Below are 22,550 nucleotides of genomic sequence, written 5' to 3' on the forward strand. Positions count from 1 at the left end.
TCCGTTAAATCTGAATAAACTTCCATTTTTGGGTGAAAGTATACACGATACATATTGTTGCTATCCACAGTACATATTGTTACATTTTTGTATTCGTTTTTATAATATTTTATTTACTTTAGACAGTTTTTTTTACTATACTCTGAATTTTACATATATTCAAATGACAAAAATATTTCTTTCTCTCTCCTTTTTCTTTCTAGTATATTTTACAGCTGTGAATTATTATTGTTATTATTACTTGTTTATACAAACTTTTTCTTCTCACGTGTATTGGAAGTCTAGGGAGTATCATTACACTACATTTTACACGTTTGTCCATAATTTTGTCTTTTTGGTTTTGTTAATAATAATAATAATAATAAAAATAATATATATATATATATATATATATATATATATATATATATATATATATCTATATATATATATATATATATATATATTTTTTTTTTTTTTGTTAATTATTATTATTAACAAAACCAAAGACCAAAAATGGACAAACGTGTAAAAAAAAAAAAAAAAAAAAAAAAAAATATATATATATATATAATATATATATATATATATATATAATATTTGTAATATTGTCATATATTATTAATTAATATATTTTATTATTAATATATTTTGACACAACATATTGTTGCACCCCATAGTTATGACCTTGAATATACATCGCTTTTCTTTAAATAGCCTATGTATAGTTTTGTTTTGAAATCTTGATGTTGTAAAGTTAATTTTCATTTCATTTGTTGACAACTAGTATTCAGGTTTAATTGCTGTTAGTAATGGTTGACGTGTGATTTGTTGATGAATCTTAAAACCAGTTTGTGTTGGCATGTCTGGTCCTGAGTTTGGTTACAAGTGTCATAAAGCAGCAGTGGTGCAGTCATGTGACTTTCGATTTGCTGAAAGTGCAGGGCGTGCAAACGGGTGCACATGTAACCACTCTGACTTGGCTGTCTCCCTGTTTTACGTGAGCGGTTATGCAAGGAAATCTATGTTTGGCAGTAAATTTGTATTGTGTGTGCATTTGACTGGAGTTCATAGCATTAGGCTTTGTATAGTAATATCACTGAGAACAGAATAAATGGTGTGGTTTGTCTGTATCTTAAACAATGGTGTCCTGTATGCCTCACAAACGCATGCTGCACATTGGCACCGCAGTTTTAAATACTGGACCAGATGATTTGCAAACTGTTTATGTTCAGCTGAAAGAATCGCTTCTTTGGTACAGCTTTGAAAAATACATAAATGAACAAAGTCTCTCTCAGCTGTCGCAGCATCATAGGTACGTAAGAGGGTGAATCGTATTATGGACACTTTGATTTAATAACAATTTGCGAACAGTGGCTTGTTTCTTCTCAGCACCACCTGTCTCTGGCCTCGGGCCTGTAGGTTTAAAGTTGATTCTGCAGGTTCAGGATGTGCTGACCACAGGACAACATCCCAACAGATGAGCGTTTCATTATGAGTCAGATATTGGGCTTTTTTTTATCACTCAGCTCAAACCACATTTAAAAAATCTCAAAGTGGATCTAAGCGTACTGGATCAAACACACTTCTGTAAAATCCCTTCCTGGAAAATCATAAAAACATTAAAAAAGAAAAAAAAAAAACCCAAGAAAAACACCTTTTTTTGAGTTTTCTATTTGAGTATGTTTTAAAATGTCATGTATTCCTGTGATGAAGTTGAGTTTTCTGCATCATTACTCCAGTCTTCAATATCACTTGATTCTTCAGAAATCATAATAATATGCTGATTAGCCGTTTTTTTTTTTTTTGTGGAAACCATGATTTTTTTTTCAGGATACGCTCTGACCCCAAACAGCAGTGTGTCAACGAGGAAGATAAAAGCTAGTAAATGTTTGGTACTAGTATGGACATGACATGCCTCACAGTTCCTGATTCATTTCCTGTGTCATCAGAAAAGTAACACCTCTGAAATAGATGAGGTCTCGCAATAACATCGATACCATTAACCACAGCTAAAACAATATTCATATAAACATTAAGAGATTAAACTAAATTAATAGCATGTAGCCTTCAAGTGCTTTTTTAAAAAGTAAACAATGTTCAAGTTTTGATGTTAGTTTGACATGTCTTGATGTTAGTTTGAGCTACTGTATAGCATGTTCTGTATAGTCACTTTGTTAATGTGGCGACAACACGATTATAGTGTTTGTCCTCAGTTTAAAGGATGATGGTAAAAGTGTAATGTCCCTTCCTCTCAGACCAAAGTGGATGTTATTCAGGACCGAAACTGGCCCGCTGAGGTGTGAACGTTTAAGGAAGGAAATCACAGACAAGGACTTAAAGGGATTCTCCACCCCAAAATGAAAATTTTGTCATTAATCACTTAACCCCATGTCATTCCAAACCCGTAAAAGCTTTGTTCATCTTCAGAACACAATTTAAGATATTTTGGATGAAAACCAGGAGGCTTGTGACTGTCCCATAGATTGCCAAATAAATAACAGTGTCAAGGTCCATAAAAGGTATAAAAGTCATCGTCAAAATACTCCATCTGCCATCAGATGTGCAATCTGGGTTATATGAAGCGACGGGAACACTTTTTGTAAGCGAAGAAAACAAAAATAACAATTTAATTCAACAATTCATTTGTCAACAGTCTCCTCTGTGTCTCTCCATATCACTGTGTGCTGTGTATGCTCTTCTGTGTCATCCACGCCACAAGGATGTTTCCGTCGCTTCTTATAACCCAGATTGCACGTCTGATGGCAGATGGAGTATTCTGACGATGACGCTGTGGTCAGTGTTGTCATTGTTAACTAAAACCGAAACTATTATAAAATACTTTTGGTAATTAAAATAATGCTGAAATAAATGATAAATATTAGATGAAAAACAAATGAATATTAAAAATGTTGCTTTAACAACTACTGGGATAAAGAAAGTTGAATTATTAAAATTGCTAAAAAAAAACAAAAACAAATAGAGATATTAAAAAATAAACTAATAAAAATGAAAAGCACAACAAAATTACTAAAATGACTTGAAGTAAAATTAAAATGAAAACTAAATATAAACGGTATCATAAATAACACTTCTCGTGGTTCAGGAAGTGTTCTGATGCATTTCAGTCAGTTCATTCAGTGATGGATATGATTAGAAGCATAAAGTTGCTTTGTTAGTATTTTTGATCAGTTCATTAAAAAAGAATCAGCTCAAGCCATGCGTTCATGAATAGTTCTGAATGTTCAGCAGTCACAGCAGGGCCACTGATGAAGATTAGGAAGCACTGGTGAATACAGGTTTGGCTGACGTGTGACTGGATGGCCGTGGTGTTTGGCAGAGGTTGGTACGGCCGGTGCACGTGATCCAGACCAGCACTCGCTGCCTCCCGCCGCAGGGCTGTGCTCAGCCATGTGTCTTGCCTGTTTTCCGCTTGCATTCTCTACCTGTCTGGCTTTTTTGAGCACCCGATATTGTCCAGTTTTTATTATTTTCTTGCTCTGGTTCATTTACTTATTGGCATCTGTCTTGCACTCCACAAATCTTCATGAGGAGATTACTGGAGGATTTTCCATGAGAGGTTGCTTGGTTGGTTAATGGAATATTCTGGGTTCAATACAAGTGAAGCTAAGTTGGCAGCATGTGTGGAATAATACTGATCACTGCAAACAAATGTTTTCATCTCCTCACTCTTTTTCTTAACAAAAAAGCAAAAATGGAGGAGAGACTACATGGAAGTAAATGAGGCCAATTTTCTGAGGATTTAAAAGCAGAAATGTGGATTATAACTTTATAAAAGCACTTACATTAATTCTTCTGTTAAAACTTGTGTATTATTTAAAGCAGTTAGAATAATTTTAAAAGTCATTTTACGGTTTGTAAGTAAATTCTATATTGAAACTCATTCAGAAGTTTGGGGATGGAAAGATTGTGAAAGAAATATCTTATAGCTCACCAAAGTTTATCATTTATTTGATCAAAAATACAGTAAAAATAAAGTTATATTGTGAGGTATTATACAAATTAATAAATTTTTCTATTATAATTTATTTTAAAATTCTATAATTTAATAAAGTATAATAGAATTTATATAAAATTTAATATATTTTAAAATTTATTGTAGCAAAGCTGAATTTTCCTTGATTCAGTATGATTCAGTGCTCATTTCTTACATTTCTTATTATTATTAATGTTAAAACAGTTGTGCTGCTTAATACTTTTGCAATCACATTTAAAAAAAAAAAGAAAAGAGGAAAGGAAAGACACTTGAACTGAAACTGAAACTGTACTGAAACTAGAATCCGCCAACTTAAATACATATTTCACACTAAAATGAAAGTTCTGTCATCATTTACTCTCATGTCATTTCAAACCCATACGACTTATTTCATCTTTGGAATGCAAATTAAGATATTTGTAATTTTCTTCTCTCATTTATGTCCATCTATTGAGAGTCCACTCAATCAAAATGTTCAAGCTTCAAAAAGTTAATATAGATATTGTACAAATAAAACATGAATTAAGCGTTTTCATCCAAATCTTCTGAAGAGACACACTCAATGTGTATATATTATTAAATTAAATCTGTTTATCATAAAAAGTGATCTTGTCTCTTCAGAAGACTTGAATTAAACTGTTTGATTCATATGCTTTATTTTTACAATCTCTTACTTTATTAACTTCTTGATGCTTTAATGTTTGGAATGGACTTTCAAAGGAAAGGAATCTCTCAGGTTTACTTAAATATGAACAAAATTCTTGCTTTTGGAAAGCCATAAGGGCGAGTAAAGGATTAAGTTGAAACATGCTAAGTTGTTTTTTTTTAAAAAGTGCAAGCAGATGTGGAGCCGACACTCTTCTTTTAAGCTAATCATCTCAAAATATCCAAATATTGAGATATCAGCTTATCACTGTAATGTATGGCTTTCCAGTTGTGTTTAATTGTAATGAAGCACTCCTCCTCTTCCCTGTACACACTCTCACAGTGAGACTGCAGCCTTTTCAGCCCGTGTCTCCTTAGTAAAACGACTTCAGGTGAAGCGACCATGCTGTCGGACAGGAGTGGAAGAAGAGAGCTGCTGTGAACTCTGCTCTTGTGTCTGGTGAGCGAGCAGACAGTAACAGCAGTCTTCTCTCTGCCTCGTCACATCTGTCAGTTTGATAGAAGAGCAGCTCAGGGGTATGAATGAAGCATGGCTCTGCAAACTACAGGAAGAGGCCTCACCCAGCCGTGAAAGTGGTGTTATGCTCCAGACACTTCCAGTTTGTTGAGTGAAAGTTTACTGGCGCTGCCAAGCTGATGTCCAGTGCTGAGGGCTGATGGGAGTTTTGGCCCAGTTGTAAAAGACACTGAATATTTGAAGCAACTTGTCCATTTTGATACATCTTAAAGGAACAGTTCACCCAAAAATGAGCATTTGCTGAAAATTTACACAACCACTAGATGTGGATGAGTTTGTTTCTCCATCAGAACAGATTAGATAAAAAAGGACCATTTATTTGAAATATAACTATTTTGTAACATTATATGGATTTATTTATTTATTACATCATGCTAAATAAATCATAATTATCCCAAATGTTTGAACATATAGGGGTACAATCTACATCATGGAGAGATCAAACTGTTGCGTGCTCTACATTTGGTTGTGGTGTTTCCCTTTGGCCAAAGCACACATCTGTGGTCAACCAAACTTGGAAACTATAACTTAAAGTTGTTATATGTCACCTAAATGCAGACATACAGAAACACATTTGATTATATCTTGGCGAACAGAAGTTTCAGTGTGTATTTTTGTTGTTTGTACGGATGTTCATTGGCGCTTTTATTGCTCATGTATGCAGTCGGAGAGCTTTTCAAATAACAGAAAAGTCTGTAAAAATAGCGCCCAAAGTACTCTGTCGATATGAAAGAATTTCCATGTTTATTTTCCCAGATGTTTTACCTGTAGTTTTGCATTGCATGTGTAGTGTTTTAGGGTTAAGGGCAATGTCTGTTCACCATGTTTTTTTTTTTTTCAATGACTTTGCACGTTATTTTGGTGTCAGCTGTCTTAGCGCAGTTAGCGAGAATTTTGTCAATACTCTAAATAGATACATTGGTTCAGCTATCTATCGTACATCTAATTTAATTTTGACCTCATTATCGAAATATTGTGTGCGACGGTGACATCTCAACACAGCACAATTGTTCAGCGGTGTGGAGTGTACAGGAAACAGAGGTTGTTTTGAGTCTGAGATAAGGTTTAGGGGCAGATGGTCAGATTGTAAACATGTCATCCACTTTCTCAGTTCTCCTTTGCTATATTTCGTCACTGGTCCCCACCCTCATCCTGAGTCACTCTTCGGGAAAGCAGAGCCAGCTTCATGTGGAGCCACCGTGAAATCTCACTCAAGTGTACACCCTTAATAAAACCATGTGTTTGTTTTTTTTTGCTCTGTGGTGACAGAGATGTGAAAGCACATCTTATGTACGGGAATCACACCCATGTTACTTCACAACTTCAAAAGATTGTGACACTAGATCTTATTTCATCACAATCTTCTTAAAAGTAACTGTGAATGTTTGAATAATTCTGAAACACCTGCTGGTGAATTCTGTGAAATTCTAAAACAACTCACTGTGCCTTCACTGTTTAAATTGCATCTTTTCTTCCATAAGAAACCTTATCTGTGCCACTGTATTTTAAATAATGAGGAAAATGGCATCTGGTAATTAAGTAATAATCCAGGCCTGGTCAGTTCAGGTAAAGCTGAAAACTCTTCTGCTAGACGTTGATCTTTTCTTATATGTTTCACAAAGAAGCAGTGATGGGGAGTAACTGAAAGTTGCATCTCTCATTTCTGTGACAGTGTTACTTTAGTAACATTGAGATTTTATGTCGTTTTTTTTTAAGAGTTTGAATTAGTTGGAATTTTATATTTTCATTTAAAAGTTTTTGTAACTTTGTTGTGCTTTAAAATTGTTATTAGTTTTTGTTATGTGTCTGATGTCTCTATAGTTTTATTGTTTTTTTTATTTCAGTTGTAGTTTCAGTAATTTTAGGATATCAGGTTGAACTGAATTAAAATGAGTAATATTGCTGTGAAACAGTTTTTTTCTAATATTTTATTTCAGTTAACTTTTATTTAATTAATTAGCAATTTTTTTCTTGTTTTAAGCTGTAGACAAAAGTTTTGACAAAAGCTTTTGAAATGCTTTTTTAAAAAAAAATACATTTTCACATATGGTTGACTGACAGGGGGAGTGTTCGGGAAATTATTTAGTCATTTTGCATATTTTGCAATAGCTTTTGATGACAATAGTGGTGCAGAAATTACGCATTTCACATTGATTTGCAATAGATCTGTGAATCTTTTTTTTTCAATCCTCTTTATTTTTTATAAAGTGCATGAGATGCAACAGTTACAATGGAACTATCAGGATGCATAAGATAAAGCATCTTTTTATATATATATTAAAAATCACAGCAGACATTTCAGATTACTCCAATTTAGTGCTTTCAAATATGACAGATTATGTAAATTTCATGGATTAGGGGGCAGTGAGCACTGCTAAACAGTTGATCGGGACGCAGTTCCTGACGTGGTCATCATGTGGCTGGAACTCATAATTGAGTGTGTTTTGTCTCGCGTGTGTTTGTTTGTGTCAGTAATCGAGAAGGTCTGCTGATCTGTGTTTGGTTTGTTTCTCACAGAAAAAGCCACAGATGGCTCCCTGCAGAATGAAGACTGGACACTCAACATGGAGATCTGTGACATCATTAATGAGACCGAGGAAGGGTGAGAGACCAACACACAAACACATCCTTGCTCATAGTGACTCTAACTGACACATTCAGTCATCTGAAGGCAGACTGACTGGGAATGTGCTGTCGTAGAAATGTATTTCACCAGTAATGGGTTCTCGCAGTCCCTCCTGGCCCCGTTAACAGCTGACAATGAGAAGTCCAAACATTTGAGACATTTACTTAGAGACAAATACTTATGTACAACCTTGGAAGACAAGACAACAATAGTATTTAAAATTTTTATTTATACCTGTGATGCAGTTACATTGTTTCAGCATCATTACTCCAGTCTTCAGTGTCACATGATCCTTCAGAAATCATTCTGATATGCTGATTTGCTGCTCAAGAAACATTTCTGATTATTATCAGTGGTGAAAAAAGTTGTGCTGCTTCATATTTTTGTCGAAACCACGACACATTTGTTTTCAGGATTGAATATCGATTCTATTCGGGATGAATAGAAATCTCAAAAGAAATACATTTATTTGAAATATGAATCTTTTATAATATTATAAATATCTATACTGTAACATTCAATCAATTGAATGCATCCTTGATGAATAAAAGTATTTTTACTTTAACAAAACAAAATCTTATTGACTCCAAACTTTTGGAAAGGTAGTGAATGAAATCAAGAAAGCATCTAAATGAAACCCAGTCACTACAGTACACTTTCTGTTTTATTTGGTTACCGTGTCTCAGCTGGCAACCTATGATTGGATCAGATTAATGTTCATACCAGGTGTAAGAGTCCCGGTGCTGTTCCTACACTATCTGATTCTTCACTTTCTCTTTTTCTCTCACACAAGCTGTCGTCAAACTGGCACTACAGGCTTGTCTCTGTTCTGTGTGAGGGAACACAGGGCTCTGTTGTGTTCTGCTCTGTTTGGGGCTGTTTTTTCCTGTTGCATTCAAAGTTGTGGGTCCTTTCAAGAATTTAAACAATCTTCCCTTTTTTAATTATGTATTGAATTATTTACATAAATGCTTGTTTAAGCAGATCATGCCAGACTAAGCATACATTTGGACTTTGTAAGAATAGTTCGGTCTTAGGCTATAATATTGATAAAAGTGCATTCAAGTATTCATTATTCAAATTTAGTAAATTTTGTCCCATGCAGTTTTGATTTTCACTTCTGCTATTTTGTACATCCCATAATGCAAGATAGTATTACTGTAGTTCCTCCTCTCTGTTAGACATTTCTGCTTCACTAGTATTGAATAGGCGAAAAACAGTAAGCGAAAGAGTATTCAAAAAAAAGTAGGTGAAAAGTTACCATATGACCAACTACTTGTGACAAGAGCCACATCTGATTAACATTTAACTATCCCATAAGGCCACGGAAGAGGATTTGTGGATGGCACTGTAGCAACACAACTGGAGGCTCAAGTCACATGACAATGACAACATAGCAAATGTAGTTCATCCGGTTTTTATTCACATTCATACTAAACAGAGCATACTTTTTAGTGGTCGCAAAAGAACTTACTTATTCAAAAGAGGTACCTACTGAGGGAGCATGCAATTTCAGACACAGACGGACTGAAGTTTGAGTCGGAGCAAAGTTCATTTTAAGACAAGACATGATTTGGCAGCCATCTTTATAACAGCCCTTATCAGAAATGCTGATTGCTTCTATGTAGCAATATTGAGTATAATTTCTTCTATTCATTTTTACAGTTAAAACGTCTCTATGTTGAGTTCAACTTTTAGTAGATAATGCTTGTCTTGCTTATGAAAGCGTATTAAAAGACAACATGAGACTTTTGATGCCACCATGGGAAAAAGCAAAGCTGGGAGCTGATGATCTTCCTGTCCCTGAATTACAGTGTGTTTGAAAATTGAGTCTTTTAATTCCTATCCTGAGCCCACAAGAGTGCTCTGCGAAATTGAATCAAATCATGCTGAAATACGCAACACAGAAATGTCTATGATGCAAAACAACAGCTTTTTACAGTAGCTACTTTTAGGGGGTTGTTCAAGTCCCTAACTCTAAGTCTGAGCTATGCCACAAAAAAAAATTGTTAAAAGGATAGTTCACCCAAAAATGAAAATTTCTCCATGATTTACTCTCAAGCCATCCTAGGTGTATAGACTTTCTTCTTTCAGACAAATACAAATGGAGTTATATAATAAAAAATGTGGGTATTTCTCTTACACAAACACATTGCTTTGCTTCAGAAGGCTTTTATTCACCTCCCGGAGCCATGTGGAGCATTTTTTATAATGGATAGATGCACTTTTTTGGGCTTCAAAATCTCGACACCCATTCACTGCCATTATAAAGCTTGGAAGAGCCAGGACATTTTTAAATATATCTCCTATCAGACTCGTCTGAAAGAATAAAGCCATATACAACTAGGATGGCTTGAGGATGAGTAAATTATGGGGTAAATTTAATTTTTGGGTGAACTATCCCTTTAATATGTGATACAGCTACTTCAATAGTGTTCATATCAATAGCTCTTTAAGGCCTGTTCACACCAAGAACAGTAACTTTTGAGTGAGCTATGCTTTATACATTGCTACACCACTGACAATAGACATTGGACTTTTTTTTCTTGTGAAATTTGCCAAAATGTTGCTAACTGTCTCAATGGACAATGGAGTCCACAACACAATTAAAAGCAGTTTTTTAAGAGCAATGTTGACAACATAACTAAAGCTTATGCTTACAACAAACATAACATTAATGTCTGTTGGTGTGTACAATAATATCGTTATAGTTATTCTTGGTGAGAATGGGCCTTTAAGCTGTTGTCAGATCATCTAAACTATGTGCCCCCACAGGCCCAAAGATGCCATGCGCGCGGTGAAGAAGAGACTCAACGGCAACAGGAACTTCCGTGAAGTCATGCTGGCTCTAACCGTGAGTGACAGTGTGCTGGACTTTCCCTCGCTTTCACATAAACTCTTGTGGTCATACTGTCATAAACGAAGGTTAAGGAGCAAATCTATTGTTTAGTCTGAAGCTTTGCTCCATTAATAGCTCATGACGACTGAGTTCTTTATAAACTCTTCCTCTAGGCCTGCCGGAGGCTATTTTTACATGCATTATGATCCTGTTAGTTGGAAGTGCTGTTTTGTGTGGTCACCTGGGAGCTTCAGCTTGTCTAAATAATCAGCTGCATCAATAATCTGCTTGAATAACTGTCTTTTCTAGGTGCTGGAGACTTGTGTGAAAAACTGCGGCCACCGTTTTCACATCCACATCGCCAACAGAGACTTCATCGAAGGTGTCTTGGTGAAGATCATCACTCCGAAGAGTAACCCTCCCGCTATAGTACAGGACAAAGTGCTGTCACTGATTCAGGTGAACTGAGTGAGGCGAATAACCCACCCCAGATTACAAATAATAAGGAAACCACCGCTGATGGCCGTTGCTGCATTCTTAGCATTTCTATTCAGAATGGGTGTGGGCTGTGGGCCTTTAGTGGGGCTGGAAACTAGGTCTGATGGACTTGGTCTGTGAGGCAGCTTGCAATTGCATTAATTCTAGTTGACTGGAAGCCATTAAAAAATCAGTTTGACTCAGTTTAGAATAGACCACTGACAGTTTCCTTGATGTTATACAGGGCATAGCTGCATTTAGTTTTCTCATGCATTTTCTGTTTTTTTTTTTTGTTTTTTTTTTTTAGCCTTTAAAATTTCACACGGAATTGTCTTTTTATTTTATTTAATTTTATTTAATTTTTATTTATTTATGAACTACATTTTTGGGTTGTCTGAGAACAAATTTGTGGTCTTTATAATTACCATTATTAGACAACAAGTGTTTCCTTAACATTTAAAGCATCTTTCGCTGACAAAATTGGCACCTAGTTTTTCTCAGCCAGGGTTCTAGGGCCCAAAAGGGGGCCTCAGCAAACTCCCAAGGTAGCCTTAAAGGGATACTCCACCCCAAAATGAAATTTTTGCCATTAATCACTTACCCCCATGTTGTTCCAAACCCGTAAAAGCTCCGTTCATCTTCGGAACACAATTTAAGATATTTTGGATGAAAACCGGGAGGTTTGAGACTGTCCCATAGACTGCCAAGTAAATAACAGTGTCAAGGTCCAGGAAAGGTATTTTTGTTTTCTGCGCTTACAAAAAGGGTTTTCGTCGCTTCATATAACCCAGATTGCACGTCTGATGGCAGATGGAGTATTCTGACGATGATTTCATACCTTTTATGGACCTTGACACTGTTATTTATTTGGCAGTCTATGGGACAGTCACAAGCCTCCCGGTTTTCATCCAAAATATCTTAACTTGTGTTCCGAAGACGAACAGATTTTTTTGGGGTTTGGAACGGCATGAGGGTGAGTGATTAATGTCAAAATTTTTATTTTGGGGTGGAGCATCCCTTTAAGATGATGTAAAATGATTTTAAGACGTAAAAAAAATAAAAAAAAAAAATCTAGTTAATTCTTATATGAATTCAACCCCATTATTTTTTTTTTTCTATTAAGAACCATTATTTCCAAGCCTAATTTAAAATTTCTAGACCTGGATAAGTCATTAAATTAATAAAATTATTGTAACTCTATGTACATTTTTCTATTTATGTCAAGCTCTAAAATACTTTATCAGGTAAAAAAAAAAATAGTGGGAGTAAAAGATATTTTTAAAATCCTTATCCAATAATCATGTAAAATGGTAAAAGTCATGATGCCCTTAAATATTGTTGTGAACAATGAGAGGCCCAGAAGTCAAAAAGCTTGAGAACACCTGCTCTAACCTATTCCATCTGCCCAGACTCCAATGATTTCCACTTGTGTCGACTGTAAATTTATCAAGAACGCCATTAGCTACCTTGGTTAACAAAATTCAGTATGCACATGCATGAAGTTGTAGGTTCCTGTTACCTTCTGAAGAACCATATGTTGCTAGTGGTTGAAAATGGTCTGACTTTTACCTTATAACACTCTGCTAGGTGTAGATTTAAAGCCTCTTCTCATGGGGCAGCTTTTTTAGCTTTCATCTAACCCACTGTACATTAACCAATCACCTCTCTGCCTTTGTGTTTCGGTCCAGGCTTGGGCAGATGCATTCAGGAGTAGCCCAGACCTCACTGGAGTCGTGCAAATTTACGAGGAGCTCAAGAGAAAAGGAATTGAGTTTCCCATGGCAGACCTGGACACTCTGTCGCCCATCCACACCCCACAGCGGGTGAGAAACACACAGCACTCACAGGCTTTAAGCTTCGGGCTCTTGCAAATCAGTTTTTATTTCTTTCACTTCATCTTGTCTCGTGTGTCATTCTAGGGAGTCCCAGAGGTAGATCCAGGCACACACAAATACAGAGCGCCCTCGCAGCCCAACACAGTGTCTCAGGCGGCCCCTACACCTGCGGCTGACTTTAACCCCACCCAAATCCCAACTGTATCGGGACCCATCACAGCGACCCCAGAGCAGGTCACACTCACCTCAGAGTTGAACGTATATTGACTAAGAAAGCAGTTATTTTCCTTTGTAGCAATATTTCACAATATTACTGTTTCTGCTGATTTGTAAGCATTTGTTTGTGTGTGCAGATCGCAAGGCTAAGAAGTGAACTGGACATTGTGCGTGGGAATATTAAAGTGATGTCGGAGATGCTGACAGAGATGGTGCCGGGCCAAGAAGACGCCTCTGATCTCAAGCTACTCCAGGTCTGAGAGTTTTCCCACGACGCTCAATTTATTTTGTACAGAGAATATGCATATAAATGATGTCAAATAGATAGAACAGTTGAACACAAATTAAATACAATGGATCCGTGGCCTAGCAGTTAGCACAGGTGCTCAGACACATTGAGCTGTGGTGCTCTTATCAGCTATGTGGGTTCTAATCCAGCATGCAACATCCCATTCTCCTTTCTTTACCCCAGTTCTCACCAAAACAATAAAAGTGACAAAATAAAAAATCGTAATAAATAAAAAAAGTCACCACAAGGGGGTGTAACAGGACAATGTTTTAAAATAGAGAGGCACCTGGTCTTGCCTAGTGCATGTCTTTGAATCTGTGCGTTATATAGGTTTGTATGTCCTTTCTATACTCGTCTAGAAAAGTATTCCATAATCTAGACTGAAATGCATTTTGTGTGTCAGGAGTTGAACAGGACGTGTCGAGCCATGCAGCACAGGATAGTGGAGCTCATCTCTCGCGTGTCTAATGAAGAGGTCACCGAAGAGCTGCTACACATCAACGATGATTTAAACAACATCTTCCTGCGCTATGAGAGGTTAGAAGAGGTGTCCGTCACAAAAAGTTTCCCTCGTCAGCCTTTATCTGACAGCTCTCAGAGGAAGCTCCGACTCTTGAGGCCGACTCCGCAGTCAGCTCAGGCTTCCCTTTGATTTCCTTTCTTTTGCTTTGGAGCAGAGCGCTCAGGGTCTGAAAACACATTACCATTTCTTTCATCTCCATCTTGACGAGTGTTTTGATATTTCACCGGCGCTCTGTGTTCTAACAGGTATGAGAGATACAGAGTAGGCAGAGCAGCACAAAACAACGGGGTGAGTTTGACACTGCAACACTGCTTTCTAAACACAAAATGCTGTCTTATGTTGTATCAGTATAAAATATACCTTTTGATTTTATAGTATTTCTGTAGCAATTTTTTACAGCTTTTCTATATAAAAAAGGTTCTCAGACTCTGAGAATCTTTAGTCTGAGAGAAGTGTAATCCTATTATGATGAATTTAAAATAATTAATGAATGCAATTAATTTAAAAGTATTGTAAATCAGAAAATATTGCATTTTGTTGTTGTTGTTATTGTTATTATTGTATGTTAATAAAATAATATATATATATATGCGTGTGTGTGTGTGTGTATTAAATTAAATATATTAATAATTGCATATATAAATAAAATCCTGTATTTTTACTTGTTAATATATTTTATATAATATGTACAATTTTTAATTATAGTATACTACATTTATAATATATCACATATTATAATATATAATATAATAATACACTATTTATTATAGTATATCATTATTATTATTATTATTACATAATGTATAATTTATTAAAGTTATTAAATTACATTTATTTAATTATAAGAATACTGTTTTCATAATCTTTTATATATTCTTTTATATATGAATCTTAAATTAAGCTAAAATATTAATCTGAAAATAAAATAAAAAATGCAGTGACGTTCAAGGGCTATTTAATTGCTTTTAAATTGCATTTGTTGATTGTTTGTTTGTTTTCTATTTTTGAATTGAGCTGAATTAAATTATTATTAGAAAACCTTTATTATGGCATTATATAACAGGTGAAGTAATAGAGAGTTTGTTGATTCTGATGAAAACTCTGTGTGTGTTGTGAATGCACAGGTCCTGAATGAGGCTTCAGAGCAGGATAATCTAATAGATTTAGGTCCTGCTTTTCCAGCAGTGGCCACTCCTCGGGTCAGCGCTACACCCACTCATCCACCCACAGCCACCCTGCAGCCTCCTGTTGCTGCTGCTGCTGCATCCCTCTCCACACAGCTGGCAGGACTTGGTGAGGGTCTCACACACACATCTTAATTAGGATGACAACATAGACTAAATACAGCTAATAAACCTAAAAATCAGTTCATTCAAAAGTATTTAGCATGATTTTTTTTGTTGTATAATGCAATACATTTTATTTTTTTCTGTATACAACTAAAAAAACTTCTCTTTAACATGATTTACTCCCGGTAAGTGGGTGCAGACAGCGTCAGCGGGACTCTCAGCTCTCTAAACGCTCGCAACCCTCAGGACGACTTTGACATGTTCGCCCACACCAGGTCCAGCTCTCTGGCTGACCAGCGCAAAAAGTGAGTGCCATTTCCACACCACTATAGTTAAACCACATTAAAAAGAAAACCACTCTAAACTGTTTTCTCTGCTTATTTTCCAGCGTTAAATATGAGGAGCCTCAGGCTCTGGAGGGCCTAGCGTCTGCTTTAGACATCAGACAGCATAATGCCACTGGGGTGAGTTTCCTACAGCATGTAGTTTCATAGTGATGAAGGGTTTGGTTTTTGTGTGGTGCTAATGGCTGACGAGACTCTCTGAGCACTCAGTGTGTGCATGTTATCACTTAGACTTAGACACTGTTTCTCAGAAGATGGGGACTTGCACTAGTTTTGAATGGCAAATTTAACACATTTCTAGTCTTTGCATGTCATTCATAGTCACTTTTGACAGAACAATGCTCCTGTTCTTGCTGACTCATGTATTGGCACTATGAGGTCACTATGAAGTCACATAATGACTTTCACAATTAGACTTCAACATGCCAACAGGATATCTGCTGCCAGATTAGCTTGGGTTTGCTTTGGATGAAAGAATATTAGTTGCTGCAAGACTACATTGCTATATATATTCCTTACAACATATCACTACAGTAATTGTTGCTATAATTAAAATGTGATGTTTGGTATTAGCTGCCATTACTGTCAAAAAAGTTGTTCTAAGTTTCTACACTCAGAAAGGTACAAAGCTGTCATACCACAAGCTCAAAGGTACATCTTTATACCCTATTTGCCCTTAAATGGCACATATTAGTACTTTAAAAGTACATATTACTCAATTTACAATTTACACGATCATCATCAGTCAAGTGGTGTGTTCAAGTTATTGTGTGTATCATTTCACATTTACTTGTGAATAAATTATTAGATCTGGGCACAAAAGGAGCACAAACTCATTGACCCTTAAATGAGATCCATTATTATTCTATTAGTGGTGTTTGCTAAGGCAGTTTAAGGCAGCTAACTCAACTTAATCACAAAAACATGTTTTTGAATAAACTTAATATAAAGAATTGCTCTGTAGTCTTCAAGAGTGATATTAGGAAATTGTTATAGATTGATTGTATCTCTGGTACCAGACATGCATGTGTTGAAATCAACCAAGGTTACATAACGGATGTGGTTTAGAGGTGCAATTCATAGCGATCAGCCCATGGGTCAAAGTTTACACCTTTTTTGTTTGTTTTCCACTTCATCTACCTTAGTCCATTGACTCAGAGTAACTTTCTCTTGCCTTAAATGACACCTGCTCCAGTTCTCCTGAAGATGGAGGTGGATTTGTTTGTGGTGGGTGCTTTTGTTCTTCTTCACATCTGTAAGGTGTTTTCTGTTGTTGATTTAGCCGAATGTAAAAGGTCCTAATGCTGAGTTGGAGCCCATAGACAGCTGGCTCATTACCCAAGGAATGGTGAGGATTTCACCAGAACCACTGTCCCCTCCGTGTCCACGCCCATCCACTCAGCCCTGACCTCGATCTCCATCCCTTACCTCCCACCACCACTAAAACTCACCCACAGTAAAAGGGAGAGGCGCTCTCTAATCACAGCCTGCTGCGGTGATCCTGGTTTGATATGTGGAGGAGCCGCTCGCATGTGTTAAGAGATCAACCAAACGTGAAAAACCTGCCTTTATTTACTCGCCCTCATGTCGTTCCAAAGTTCTGTGTTCTTACAGAGAGAGTTTATAATGACCACAGCTGTCAAACTCCACAAAAGCACCATGAAGGTATATAGTGTGACAGTCGGATTAAACATGTAAAAGCTACATTCATTTTCCATTGGGAATCTGATTTTTAATGGTATCTTATAAAGCTTAAGAAGAAAACTTTACCTAGAAATGAAAATGTACTCACTCTCAGGCCATCCAAGATGTAGATGAGATTATTTCTTCATCAGAACAGATTTGGAGAAATTCAGCATTACATCACTTGCTCACCAGTGCATCCTCTGCAGTGAATGGGTGCCGTCAGAATGAGAGTACAGACAGCTGCAAAAAAGGATCCACATGCAATCCACACGACTCCAGTCCATCATCCAGTCCATTACTTGTGGATTATTGTGATGTTTTTAATCAGCTGTTTGGACTGTCATTCCGACGGCACCCATTCACTGCAGAGAAGCCACTGTTGAGTAAGTGATGTGTTTGATTTTTTTTTATTGAATGGAAAGAGCAGCCTCTTTTTTTCTCTCTCTCTCTCTCAACATCTCTAGTTTAATAACTCTTGAGAGGCTCCAGAGCCTTTTCTGGGCTCTTCTCTTTGCTCTGTCCCTTTTACTGTGAATTTCCTCATCACCTCATTTTCATTTATCATCACAGGTAGGAAACACCTATCTTTTTTCATGGTAAAAGCAGTAGATTTCATCTCATCTATTTCATGTCATACACTAGCTACACCCTGGACTATAACATGAATTAACACAGTTATAACCAGCCCTCGGCTCGTGGAGGGTTCTGGATCCTTTATTCTGGAGAACTCCGAACTCAGGGTTTCAAAAGACATTCACACTGATAGAGATTTGCGTAAGATATTCCCCTGAAGTCATTTGTTTTCATTGAGAGCTGCTGATTCCAGGTAACATGAGCAGCAGTGGCTGTTGACAATGCAGTGTCTAGTGTTGCAACAAAGTTTATCTTTATGCAAATGAGCAGCAACACGATCTGAAGACTGCCTATACGAGTTAAGATCTGTCTCCCGCTGGAGAATGTTAGTTTTAGTGCCAGTGACTTGATTTGTGATCAGATTGGCCAGTTGTGCAGCCCAACAAAAACATGAGGGCATCCAGCAGTATGAACACCAAAAATGCACTACTGTTCAAAAGTTTGGGGTTTGTAGGAATTTTGAATATTTTCTTTTACTCACACAGGCTGCATTTATTTGATCAAAAATACAGTAAAAATAGAAATATTTTGAAATGTAAAACAACAGTTTTCTATTTAAATGTATTGTAAGTTGTAATATACTCCTGTGATCAAAGCTGAAGTTTCAGCATCATTACTCCAGTCTTCAATGTCACATGATCAAAAACAAATCAACCTAATAATATTATTATCTAAACAATAAACATTTCTTATCAATGTTAAAAACAGTCATGCTGCTTAATTTTTTTGTAGAAACTGAAAGTTCAAAAGAAAAGTCTTTATTTGAAATAGAAATGTTCTGTAACATATCTTTAATGTCACTTCTTATCAGTTTAATGCATCTTTACTGAATAATTGTATTTATTTAATAAAAAAAAATTATTACTGACCCAAACTTCTACAGGGTAGTGTTAATCGCTGTCAGTGTGAATGGGCTTTACACTGCCCAGAGGTTGGTCCTTCATAATCTTAAACTGGACAGCTGTCTGGTCAGAGCCTTGCCATTTACATAATCTTCATCATCACTACATGAAAAAACTCCCCTCCTCACCTCATTAATCACAACTTTCTGAGCTGAATGACAGTTCTGTTCTAACATTTGTATTTTATCACATTTCAATTAACCAAAATAACCAAAAATATAACCTGGGATGAAATAAATATAAGTGAATCTTTTTTTCATATTATATTATATTATATTATATTATATTATATTATATTATATTATATTATATTATATAATCATTAACTTATATTTTACATATTTGTTTTAATTAATAGTTAATTTTTAATAACACTTCATATTATCCTCCGTGTTTGGCTACTTTTATTTCTCTGCTTATTCCAAACATTAAAAAATAAAATAAAATAAATAAATACATTTCTAAAATAAAACATGAAGACATTACATTAAGAAAATTATATTTTATTTTTGCAAAGAAATGCATACATTGGCACCATTTAAATATGTCCACAAAACAAATTTCATACAGCTGAATAAATCATTATTTTTGTCCAAACTTTGGACTGGTAGTGTTAAAAAACTTTTATTTTGATTTTGATCTTAACAAATAGAAGAAATGGCACTGTAAACTTCTTGTGGCTGTTATATTTGATTTTGTAAAAAATAAAAAAATAAAAAATGAAAAACAATGTCATGTACAAAAAAGTATGAACAATTCTGTCCTGTAGAAATACAGGGAGAAAGGTTCTCTGTAGGGGGAGCTCTTGTGCCGCTGTTTCCGTGATTATCAAGCTCTGATTATGGATCTTCTCTGACAGAATCTTTCACCATAATCCTATATTCTTGAGGATAAATGCTTCTCTATTCATTCAGACGCTTCACACTGCATCACTCCTTCAGTGTCACTCTCACAGCATGTGAAACAGTGTTGCTCCAGCTCTATGTGCAAGCCGTGTGTGTGTGTGTGTGTGTGTGTGTGTGGCTTGGTTTGACGCTGATTGCATTTTTTCTGTTGTTGTTATTTTCCTCTCAGACCTTCTGGTGATTTTATTGTTTGTGTTTTTGTTTGTCGGGGGGTGTTTTTTGTTCTTTCGTGGCTTTGGGGGTCTTTGGTTTGTCCATGGCTTTGCTCCATAGATCCCCGTATCGCAGTCCTCTGTCATGGATGACATTGAGGAGTGGCTCTGTGCTGATGTGGTGAGACTTCTTTACCTTGACTTCATTCTCTTTGTTTTTGTTTCCATGGTAACTTCTAACCAAGTCTGTTTGGTTCTATTTTTTTTTCCCGACTCAGTAGTACCTTATCATTCATTTCCACCATGTAGTCAGTCCACCATATGCCACTCATTTACATGATACTAATGAACATTAACTAGGGATAAATGACCAAATTAAGATGTCCGTAAAGCTCCAGCCGGTGTTGTTGGAGATACAATGAGTGTGATGTTGTTGAATGTTGCAGTTCACTGGTGCCAGATGCTTTCTCTCATCTGTTCTTATATCATCTTATGGAGTTGGTTGTTGTAGTGTTTGTACTGATATTCAAATACGTGTGTAGTAAGTCAGTAAATGTGATGTGATGTATGTCCACTGAGCAGTGTTGGGGACGTTACTTTAAAGCAAACTACTGGGATTCAGAATACGTTACGTTGTAAAACTGAGCAGATTTTATTTTGTTTTTTTAAATAGCCTACACTGATTAAGTGATAAGACTTTTTTTTTTAAGAAACAGTATTTATGCAGGATTTGTAAGAATTCTGGTAAGAACTGAAATTTCATTCAGTTCTTGCAGTCCTGTTTCGGTATTATCACCAAATTCAGTAGCATGCTACTGACTATTTTTTGTTACACTTAAGTTAATGTCATAACGTCCAGTAAGTTTCTCCCCAACACTGATCTATTGTCGTAAATAATAGGGAATAAGCATACTTAAATATGTACATGTGTATATAAAAATGTCACATTGTAAAGTGTTTTTTCAAACTGAATGGTAAGTAGTTGTTCATTCTGTGTTTTTAAGGCACAATGTGGCATACAAATAATAAAACTGACTGTCTGATGTGTTAATAATGTTTTTCTCTTTACTTCTTTAAACAGAAGGGCGAAGAGGCCGAGGAAGGAGTCACGAGTGAAGGTACAGTGTGAGAGCTAAATTTGGATTTATCTGTATGTCCAGCCCCTCTGGAAATATTAAAACACTATTTCAAATTTGCATTAACTCTATAAAGCCTACTGTATCATATTTGATAGGCAAATTTCTTCACATTCATCTAAATCAGTGCTTCCCAAACCTCTCCTGGAGGACCCCCTGCCCTGCACATTTTCTATGTCTCCCTAATCAGACACAGTCTCTACTAACGAGCTAATGAGTGGAATCAGGTGTGTTAGATAAGAGAGACATACAAAAGGTGCAGGGCAGGTTTGGGAAGCACTGATCTAAATGTTTAATATCCACTAAAAAAGAACAGATTTTTGGACTATTGGTCTCTACAGGTGTAAACTGATGAATGCAGCTGACAGTTGTTCTCCTGATGTCTCTTTAGAGTTCGACAAGTTCTTAGAGCAGCGGGCCAAAAGTGCAGACAAGGCTTTACCGTTGGCCCCTGCTGGAGAGCCCAGACCTCCCGCGAGCACGTCTAGCAGCAACCGCAGGAAGACACAGCAGACGGAGGACAATCTCTTTGCCTTGTAGAACAGTGACGGGACAGATGATCACACCTTACAAACGCTTGCTGATGCTTTACAAACCTACTGATGTCTTATGTTCCCCGCCTGATAGAGCACTGTGAGAATCCAGCTTCATAACAGCTATAACCTTTGAGCTGAACGGTGCAGTCAAGCGATGGCTTGAGCAAACATGTAGCCAAAATAATTCTCTTTAGAAGGCTTGTTTGTTTCATTCATGTTGAATAACAGTCGAATGGAGCTGACTGGTTTCATATTTATCGCTCATTAATGCTCTTAAAGTTTGTCATTCCATGAGGTTACCATTCCGTGAGGTATTCGTGCGGGCCGGTTCTTCTGTAGCGGTGAGTCAGCTAAGAATTGTGACAGAGCAGGAAAATGTTTATGAGGCTCTGCTACATTCACGTAATCATCATGTGATAAAGGTTTTTGTAAAAATATGTAGGCTCTTTCCAAAGTGACTTTCTCAAAATGTAATGAGTTTACTCTTAACATTTTATTTCGATTTTTTTTTTTTAAACTGCGAGTTTAATCTTGAATTATAATGACTTTAATCTCGGTTTTATTAATTTTTTTATTATTATTATTGCTTGGCCCTAATCCACTTCCATAACATATTAGAATGATTTCTGAGGAAATAAACTACATTTTAAAATATTCAAATAGAAAGGTATTTAAATTGTAATAATATTTCACAGTATTACTTATTAGTTTTATTGTATTTTTGATCATAAGAAAAACATTTTTATTAAATTAAAATGCAATTAATTAATTAAAAAAATAAACCCCAAACTTTTGAACAGAAGTTCAAACGTTATACTCTTAAAAATGTGTTCACACCAGCAGTGTTCAGCACTTTTCAGAGCAGTTTACCTACAATTTTTTTTATTTTTTTTTTATAGTTTACTCATAAACTTCTATCTTACCTATAGACTCTATTAGGGATGCACGGTATTGATTTTTTGCCGATATCCGATATGCCGATAATTTTCGACTCATTTTGGCT

At 36.0% G+C, this 22,550-nt stretch overlaps 1 protein-coding gene across 6 annotated transcripts in view; it reads left to right on the top strand.

Moving 5' to 3' along the window:
* Positions 1-22,150, top strand: part of LOC109056134 (TOM1-like protein 2) — a 22,971-nt gene extending 821 nt beyond the window's left edge. Inside the window, exons 2-16 of one of the 6 annotated variants that reach the window (XM_042730327.1) lie at positions 7,677-7,761; positions 10,561-10,639; positions 10,934-11,083; positions 12,790-12,924; positions 13,021-13,170; positions 13,290-13,406; positions 13,845-13,978; positions 14,210-14,252; positions 15,089-15,257; positions 15,441-15,558; positions 15,642-15,717; positions 16,880-16,945; positions 19,997-20,056; positions 20,957-20,993; positions 21,403-22,150. In XM_042730327.1, coding sequence (XP_042586261.1) covers positions 7,677-7,761; positions 10,561-10,639; positions 10,934-11,083; positions 12,790-12,924; positions 13,021-13,170; positions 13,290-13,406; positions 13,845-13,978; positions 14,210-14,252; positions 15,089-15,257; positions 15,441-15,558; positions 15,642-15,717; positions 16,880-16,945; positions 19,997-20,056; positions 20,957-20,993; positions 21,403-21,551 — 1,568 coding nt within the window. In that variant the 3' untranslated portion in view covers positions 21,552-22,150. Of the gene's footprint in view, positions 1-7,676; positions 7,762-10,560; positions 10,640-10,933; positions 11,084-12,789; positions 12,925-13,020; positions 13,171-13,289; positions 13,407-13,844; positions 13,979-14,209; positions 14,253-15,088; positions 15,258-15,440; positions 15,559-15,641; positions 15,718-16,792; positions 17,600-19,996; positions 20,057-20,956; positions 20,994-21,402 lie in introns of those variants that run through there. The other 5 variants (XM_042730335.1, XR_006155483.1, XM_042730345.1 and 2 more) reach the window with 5 other exon arrangements.
* The last annotated feature ends 400 nt before the right edge of the window (positions 22,151-22,550 follow it).

This window comes from Cyprinus carpio, chromosome A3 (genome assembly GCF_018340385.1).
Source record: "Cyprinus carpio isolate SPL01 chromosome A3, ASM1834038v1, whole genome shotgun sequence".
NCBI lineage: Eukaryota > Metazoa > Chordata > Actinopteri > Cypriniformes > Cyprinidae > Cyprinus > Cyprinus carpio.